The 8,977-nt window shown below is 53.0% G+C and overlaps 1 protein-coding gene across 2 annotated transcripts; it reads right to left on the bottom strand.

The window, feature by feature from the left end:
• Positions 1 to 4,017, bottom strand: Neurod1 (neuronal differentiation 1). Of its 2 annotated transcripts, none has more exons than XM_004868163.4 (2): positions 3,832 to 4,017; positions 1 to 2,369 (listed from the first exon to the last, which is right to left on the bottom strand). In XM_004868163.4, the coding sequence occupies exon 2, from the start codon at positions 2,356 to 2,358 to the stop codon at positions 1,288 to 1,290; it is 1,071 nt and encodes a 356-aa protein (XP_004868220.1). In that variant the 5' UTR covers positions 2,359 to 2,369; positions 3,832 to 4,017; the 3' UTR covers positions 1 to 1,287. The 2 variants fall into 2 exon arrangements, with proteins under 2 accessions (XP_004868220.1, XP_087057283.1); XM_087201157.1 differs by having other exon boundaries at positions 1 to 2,807; positions 3,832 to 3,927.
• Positions 4,018 to 8,977: the final 4,960 nt, after the last annotated feature.

Genomic DNA, 8,977 nt, shown 5'->3' on the forward strand with positions numbered 1-8,977 from the left:
TGATTTTCAATACTATTTTATTGCAACTGGATGAGTGTTTTCTAAATTGTGCATTACACCATAATATATAGGATTACAAACAAGATTACAGTACAGACCAATTCCAGTGTTACCAGCATCACATCTCAAACAGCACTTATTCTGGACTGCATTTTACATGCAATAGCTATTGTTCTAAATATGAATTAAATGGGTTTGAATTTTATTTAAGCTACTGTACTAACTGACTACAATAGGTATAAATCCCAACATAAACACCTGAATAGATTTAGGCTCAGATTTATTACATGAATATATGATAAACCACCGTTTGTGTGACTATGTATAAAATCATGCATTTATATCTCCTGGAAACATCAATAGCTTCAGATGCTCTGTAAAATCATGGAATGCAAAGGAGTAAAAGACTAAAAAGAAGCAGTGCAAATTGTATGTGATAGTCAAGCAGCTTTTGATTTAAAGAAGTGTATGTTGGCATTCATTTATAATATGTATATACAAGTTTGTGCAAGTAATGTATTGAATTGATATGTTTTGATAAGGAATGTATCTCTTTTTTTCATCCTCTTGACAGTTATGGATCTGGTTTTATTTTAGGGAGAGGGAAAGACTTTAAAGTGAAATGAATTCCTCAAATTGTGCAATTTTTTTACAATTAGAGAAGAAAGAAGTGCTAAGGCAACACAATAACTTTCTAAGCACTTTTCTGCTGGTTTAAATTAGTTAAATTATTTTGTATAAATTAGATATAATTCTACTTTTCTGATATGTATAAAAATTGATGAAGCTGCATGGTTTTAAAATAGGAAATCCACATTATAAAAAGTCATTAGAAATTCTGTACAAAATCACAACAAAATAATTCAGCATGGGAAAGGTAACAAGTAGTAAAATGCTGGTTGAAAAATATATATTTATATATATTTTAATTGGCCCATTACTAGTTTAAAAATTGCATAGATCCTAATTATTGCTTGTGATTTTGTTATCCCGATCAGACAATTAATGATCTGAATACAGCGACACCAAATTAGTGGTGCACTTTTTTTTTTAACTTTACTGTACTATCTTTTAAAATAGAAGAACTATAGAAAATAATACATAAGGTGAACAGGAACTTTGATCCCCCGTTTCTTCCAAAGGCAGTAACGACAATAAATACATATATCACTTGAAGCTTGGAATATTTGCACTTTGCAGCAGTGGTAGCGAGGCTGCCTTTTGTAAACAGGACAGTCGCTGTGGGCGCAGTGAGTTCTTTTCCGAGCATGGTGAAACGGCCCGCCTCTAATCGTGAAAGATGGCATTGAGCTGGGCATTCATGACTCTCTCATGATGTGAATGGCTATCGAAGGACATAATATTGTCTATGGGGAGCTCGCAGCGAGGGGCAGCGGCACCGGAGAACATTGATCCGTGGCTTTGGGGCCCTGCCAGGGTCGCTGCAGGATAGTGCATGGTAAAGGCATAATTTTTTTCGAACTCGGCGGACGGTTCGTGTTTGAAAGAGAAGTTGCCATTGATGCTGAGCGGAGGGCTGAGGGGTCCATCAAAGGAGGGGCTGGTGCAATCAGTCAGGGGGCTTTCGAAGAAAGGCTCGAGCGCGGCGCTGTAGGCGTGCAGCGGCGGCTTCACGTGGAAGACCTGGGCGCTGTCCATGGTGCCGTAGGGAGGGCTGGGCAGCCCCGGGGACTGGTAGGAGTAGGGGTGCACGGGGAAGGAAGCGCTGGTGGCCGGCAGGTGCGGCGGCATGTCCTGGTTCTGCTCGGGCAGGAAAGTCCGAGGGTTGAGCTGCAAGCAGCCGGCAACCAGGTTGGTGGTGGGCTGCGACAGGCCCTTGCAGAGTGTCTGTACGAAGGAGACCAGGTCAGGGCTTTTGCCCGAGCGCAGGATCTCCGAGAGCGCCCAGATGTAGTTCTTGGCGAGGCGCAGCGTCTCGATCTTGGACAGCTTCTGCGTCTTGGAGTAGCAGGGGACCACCTTGCGCAGGTTGTCCAGCGCGGCGTTCAGCCCGTGCATGCGGTTCCGCTCGCGCGCGTTCGCCTTCATGCGCCTCAGTTTAAAGCGCTCCAGGCGCGCCTTGGTCATCTTCTTCTTTTTGGGGCCGCGTCTCTTGGGCTTTTGCTCATCCTCCTCCTCTTCCTCCTCCTCCTCTTCTTCCAGGTCCTCGTCTTCGTCCTCCTCCTCCCCTCCGTTCCGCAGCGAGTCCTCCTCCGCATGCATGGCTTCGAGGTCGTCTTCCTTCTTGTCCGCCTCGTGTTCCTCGTCCTGAGAACTGAGACACTCGTCCGTCCAGCTCGCAGGACCCTGGGGCTGAGGGTCGCCCAGCAGCCCGCTCTCGCTGTACGACTTGGTCATGCTTCCGTTTCCTGTATTCGACAGGGGAGAGGAGCAAGCAGAAGGAAAAGGAGAAACACGCTATATCGAAAAGCTAGTTAAGCCCCGGGCTCCCACTTAATCCCACTTCCCTAGCTCACTGCAAGATGGGCGCTCCGGGAGGAGAAGTTAAAGGCAGCGGCTCAGGACGGCGCGGGAGAGGAGACGGCCGGGTGCTGGCGCGTGGCGGTGGGCGTGTGTGTGCGCGTTCCCTCGTGATTAACTTAACTGTGTCGATGGTGCTTGCCCGGCGGGACGGTGCGTGTGGGCATGAGGGTAGGTCTCAGACACTTCACGTTTATCAGCATGTGTCCGGAGTCAGTCACAACTCTACACAAATGATGAGTCTGAAAATCGCACATTCTGTTCCCGACTCTTTGCTGGCTTCTCAGGGCTTGCCGGTTTCAGTGGAACAGCCATCGCGTAATTTACTAACGTTGGCAGTGTTTTTAAAGAAGATTAGAGCGAAAAGAGATTGAAGAGCAAATGCAGGAAGGAGGGGAACGTATGCAGTTTTTACGGAATTCTTTTCCCATCAACGAAATATTTGGTAACAAACGTGGGCAGGAGTCTCCCATCGCTCTCTCACCTCTCCTCCCCCCGCTTCCCACCCCTGGCCCTTCCCCTGAATTTCCACCTTGTACAAAGGCGCCGGCTGCGAGGCGGGAGCCAGGGCCAGCGCCCAGCGCTCTCCCGCGCCGCGCCGGGGATCAGGTGCGAAAGGCTCTGGTCTAATAAACAGCCCATCGAATGGGCCTCTGGCTCTTTATTTAGGCTTTCAAAGTTCGCCTCAAACCTCCCTGTAAAGGACTGAGTAATTATAATGGTCAGCGATTGGCAATGGCGAAGTTGCTGCTTCTAATACCGAATATAAAAAAACCCTAGTGAAACAAACAAGTGTATTTCAGGCTCCATCCGCGTCTGCGGACTCGGCCGCCCACCGAGCAGTAACAGGTAGCAGTCTGGGTGCCTCTCCCTCCCCACGCTGCCCAACCCCTTTCTACTAAACTGTTTCTCACCCCGACTTATTTTTCGGGGCATGGACACTCAAGTATCCACGTCCCTTCCGTCACTGCAAAGGAGAGGTTGACGCTCCCAAAGGGAGTAAAACACATGCACACAGAATAAATCTTGGTTTGCTTTCTATTTCTTTCTTCCTTATTGGAAGACGAGAGAGAATGAAGTAGTTATTTCCCTTTAGGACTTAAAAAAATCAACACTAGAAAATAATCCCAGTTACTGTGTATTCTTCTTAAAAAATTCAAGAGGCTCCTATACTATTACAATTTATTTAAAATTTAATCAGAAAGCCTGCAGGGGGTTCTTGAGCCCCAGGAAGATGCGGGTCCCAGAGCAGCTGCCCGCGCCCCGGACCGCGCACCGCGCAGAGGTAGGCAGGTCCTCACTTACTGCTCCTATTCTCCAGCCCAGGGCGAAAGAAAGGTGTGTATTTACCTGTTGTCCTTAGCAGGTCCTGAGTGGTGAGGGGCGCATAACCCCCGGGCTCCCTCCGGACGCCGTGCCTCCTGCGTGGGCGAGTTCCTCGTGTCCGGGCGGCGCGGCGCTCGGGTTTTATAGCCGAGTCGGGCTGCGGGACGCGGGCGGGGCCGGAGCCCAGCAGCCGGCGGTCCCCGCGCGGCCCCTGCGCACGCGTCCAGGAGGCGCGCGCCCCGCCCCGCCCCCGCCCCCACCCGCTCGGCCCGCTCCCCTCACCCGCAGCCCCACCCCACCCCTTCCCCGTCCTCCCCGGCATGCGCCATATGGTCTTCCCGGTCCAGCCAGGAGCCGGCGACCACGTGACCCGCCCATTTGTATGCCGCGGAGCGCTCCATTCCGGCCCCTTTGTGGCCAGAAGAAAGTGGCCCATCTGTCGCCAGTTAGAGGCTCCACGGACCTGTTTTTACCCGCAGGAGAGATTAACCCTTTCAGGCGGCAGCAGGGGAGGCGCAGGAGGGGAGGGCCCGCGGGGAAGGGAGCGGGAAAGCCGACCCCAGCCGGGTCCAGGCCCGGCCAGCAGCCTGCGTCGCGCAGGAAGTAGTCTGGGCTGGCCGAGGCACAAGCAGGCAGACTGAGGCACGCAGTGGAGCGCCCCCCCCCCCCCCGCACTGCCTTCCGGGAGCGCGACTCTGCCCTCCCCAGGCCTGCCTCCCGGCCTCGGCCTCGGGACCTCTGGTAGAGGCTCGCTGACTGGCGCCAGAGGGTGGCCTCCCCAACTCAAGCCCCTGTAGGTAAAAGGGAACTCCGGGTAGGGTTGGCTTCATCCTCAGAGGCAGCTTAGAGGGGCTCCCGGCCTCCCCAAGTGCATGCCGCTCCCAGCACCTGGCTGCTCCCCACTTACTTCCAACCCTCCGCTGGTCCTAACCCTAGAGGCCCTCACTGCGCTCACCCTTGGGCCCCCAGGATTTGTCCTCGAAGCCAGCTCCTCCATCCTGGCAAGCCTCGGCCTTCGCGAGGTTTGTGTGGCAAACTGGGCCTTCTCTGACGGTTGGACCCGGCCTCCCAGCGGAGGCCGTGGACTGCTGCAAAGGAGTGTCCCCTGCCCAGCCGGACAGGGATCAGGAGCACATGATGGGCCCTGTCAATCTGGCGTCACCTTGGGACCCCATCTTGGATGTATAGGTAGGCACGAGGGCCAGGTGAGCCTTCTCCAAGGAGGCCGTGAGGGCCCTGTGTTGAGCGGGTCTTTTTTCTGTCCTTCTGAAAAGGTCATTAGCACAACTCTAGCCAGGGCCTCTACGCCTCTGGTCTGGTGTCTGACTAGATGCAGCCTCCACCTTACAGGGAAGGCGAAGACTACCGAGCTGAAAAGGTCATGTCTGTTCCTCAACAGTGAGTACGGCAGGTTCCAGAAAGATACCTTGAAAGAGAGGAAGGAAAGAGGACCGAAGGAAAGAAAAGAGTAAGCACTGGGTGGAATCCTTCACTGTGTATTCTTTCTCACCGAGCTTTCCCTCCAACCCTCTTTTCGCTCCTACCCTCTCCCAGGTCTGAAGCCCCTCGAAAGGGATGCACCCTATTTGAATTGCTTGTGTCAAGACACTTGCCCTGGAGGTCCCTGGAGTTTGCGGTGCCTGGACTGTGGGCTGGAGTGGGGACCCCTGGGAAGAGCTGGGCTTGGAGGGCCAGCCGGGTTGGGAGGTGGTAATCCAGCACAAAACCAAAGGGGAAGGAAGGAAGGAGCTGTTGGACCGAAGCCACTGGGGACCGAAACGTGGATCCAGAGCAGCGCTGGGTGACCTTTGCTTTTCTGTGTCCCTCAGTGGCTGAGAGCGCGGTTAGCTAACCGGATTCACCAAGAAGCACGGCTCCAGTGTCTACCTCGTACCGTCAGAGCCCCACCCTGACAACCTGCAGTCCACACCCGGCGGTCCCCCCCCATGTCCCAAGTAGGCCCTAGCATTCCACGGCTTTGGGGGCAGGGGTCGCAAGGCCCGCGCTTCGTGCCTCGGGGATGCGGAGCTCCTGCCTCGCCCAGCCCTCACTGCTCCGCTTTGGGGGCCCCGGAGCAGATGCTGGGGGCCGAGTGGGAGACCAGCGTCCTGTGGACTGAAGGGGGTCGGGGTAGCGGAAGCTCGGGTATTTCAGCAATGAGGAATTGTGCAGCCGGTTTCCTCTTCCTGCCCGAGGTACATTCTCCTCTAATCCCACTACACGTCGTTTCGAGAAGGCCTGGGGGGATTTGTATAAAGGACGAGCCTGTCCCATGCCCAGAGACCCGACTGGTTCGGCCTCGAGGTGACCGTCCTTAAGCTCCCCTGTGCACAGCAGGTGCAGCTGCAAGGGTCCGCAGAGCCCCGGAGGCTGCCGTCGGGTAACGAGGGCCGTGAGGGAGGAGGCCAGAACCGGCCTGGAGGGAGGAGCTTTTTGTTTGGGGACCCGGGAGGACCAGCGAGAGCCGGACAACATGTCTGCATCACCTCCCTTTGGTCTGGTTTGCAGGGTTGCACTCCCCCCTCCGGACTGCCCGGGTCTCTCCCTCTGCCCGAGCTGCCCGCTAGCTGGCCTCCCCTAGCCCTGTCCCCACTGGGCGCTGCAGGCTGCCTCGAGGCACGCGAACCGCACGCGCTGGCAACAAAGGCCGCTTTCATGACTCACTGCCCTCGAGCAATGCCCTGAATCTGCCGCCCCCCCCCCGCCCCCGTCCTGCTAGCGTCGTGGCCGTTACCCGGGGCGGGCGAGAGGTGGACGTGGGGGTGGGAAGCGCGTGGCTGGGCTGGGCTGGGCTGAGGGGCTCATTCACAAAGCTGCGATGAAGCCCGGCCCTCCCGGCGGTGACCTGTTTCTGGGGAAACAGATGCTTGCTCCTGCGGGGGGAGTTTGCGTCCATTCAGTGGGCCTGGTGCGGCCAGGAGGCCCCGACCTCGGCCGTGCCGCGTCCTCTCCCGGTGTGGCCGGGTGGGGCTTCCGGGCCTGGCCGCGTCCGGGCGGTAGGCCGGGGCCGGAGCCGGAGCCGAGCGCCGCAGGTGCCCGCTGGGCCCGGAGCTTGGGGCGGGAGGCCGGGGCTGTCCAGGCTCGACAGGCGGCGGCGGGGCGAGCCAGGAGCAGGAGAGACGCTATTAAAATGCCTCGCCGTCGCCCGGAGCGCAAAACCCGTCCTCCCCAAATCTCCTGGGCTTGAGGCATAATCTTAATTAAGATAATTGATTCATATTGCACCTGCGAGAACAGAAAAAATTGATTCCAGCCCCCAACCCCATAAATTGCTTGGAGCTATTGGATGGATCACGACGCGGCTGTGATTTGGGGAGTGATTTAGTGCCGGGCTCCCCCAGCTAGGCCTGTCTGGGCGCTTTTATTTATATTTACGTCCTCCGGGGCCCCGCGGGGCATGGTGGCCCCCTCCTGGCGCTCGCAGACCTGGAAGGGACTAGGTGTCTCCGAGTCGAGGCGGATTTCCTTAGACCACTCAGCACGCGGAATCAACAACATAAAATAAACGCAGCAGCCTCCACATCCTGGCAGACGCAGGCCTCTGGCATGGTTGTGCGTCAGATTGTGCGTGCCTCGTGCGTCAGAAAGCCTGTGTGTGCAGATGTGTGTGTGTACTTGTAACTCCGTGTACAAATGTGTGAGTCTGAGTGTGCGTGTAGAAGTGCATGTGACATTTTTGCGAGTGAATATATAAATACGTGTGTGTGACTATGTGAACATTTGTGTGAATGTGTACATGTGTCAGTTGACTGTGGGTGTGCGTCTAAGCGTAAGGCGTCAGTGTGCACAGGAGTGTGTGTTCCAGTGAGAACAGGGGGTCCGCACCTGTCTCCCGGCCAGTGAGGAACAGCTTGCCGTCCAAGGGGGACCTGACAGCACCCGGTGTTTGCCGGCTTTCGCCTTGACAAAAATAGCAAGCAAACAAAAATCCCTGGTAGCTGGGCGTCGCTTCAGGAGCGGAGAGCGACACTCCGACGGCGTCTAAGCTACCTCTGAACAAAGGCTGCCGCCCTGGGTTGGAAGAGGAGGCCCGGGCAAGTTCCTAGGGCCCGGGCCGCTGGCTCAGAGGAGAAATGGCTGCCCGGAGAATATCAGCACCGCGGACAACTCCCGCTTCCCGGGCCCTGAAATTCGCTGGATTAAGATTTAGCAAAGCTCCCCTGTGAGCAGCCTGCCCTGTTTGCTTTCTTTCGCTAAATAATGGGCCATCTCGCCCAAAACTTTTAGTCAGAACCCTGTAAATTGTATCTAATTAGCAGCCTTTTCAGAATAAATTTCCTGGAAAACCAGGTCTGTGGAGGGGAGGGTTTAAACGATAAATTTGAGCTGATGAATCTGAAACAAAGACAAATCATACACTGAATAACTTTTTAAAAAGATGAGCATTATTCTAACATTTGCATTTATTTGCCGCTGGGCTTCAAAACAAATCTCGCGTTTGCTTTTCTTAGAAACATTACGTCTAAACTGTGATTGATTTTGCTTTTGTTTTCTGCAGCATAAGTTTTACTGAAAATACAATCTTTATTACTATTATCTTATCACTCTCCATATATTTAATACTACATCTTCTATTAATGGTAAAAATAAACATACAGATGCTGAATGGCATTATTTCCTCCGATTTGATGAACCACACAATTCTTTAAACCATACCAGATTTAAATATTGCATACTATTATCTATAACTTAACCAGAATAAACTGGGAAAAATCTAATAGAGATGTGACTCTGAAAATAAGCACTTTCAGTAACTCAAATCTCTTAGCGATAAAATTCACATCCTCCCACATACACACAGATATAATTTTCATAATGCCATTAACATAGAAAAATCCTTATCACATATTCAGACTTCAGTGTAATGGAAAATATAATTATTTTTTATTCATGAGTCCACCCCTAGAGTCTCACCTTCTTTAAATAAAATGTTTTCCTTCCTTTTTAACGAATGCATTTCCACTTGAATTAAATATTGATAATTTGACCTTTTATGTCTTTAACTAATCAAAGTGGGAAAATTCCAAATGTAGATCTTGGAGTTTGGCCCTGGTGGGTCTTTCCACTTGAGTGGGCACTGAGATTAAAGGAGTCAAACTTCCTCTTTCACTGCTCTCTCCTTGCACTAATTGCTTATGCAAAAATGCAGATTTGTATTAATTAGTAACTC

Source organism: Heterocephalus glaber, unplaced genomic scaffold, assembly GCF_053883595.1.
Source record: "Heterocephalus glaber isolate CG9 unplaced genomic scaffold, H.glaber_assembly_v1.0 deba00000347, whole genome shotgun sequence".
Lineage (NCBI taxonomy): Eukaryota > Metazoa > Chordata > Mammalia > Rodentia > Bathyergidae > Heterocephalus > Heterocephalus glaber.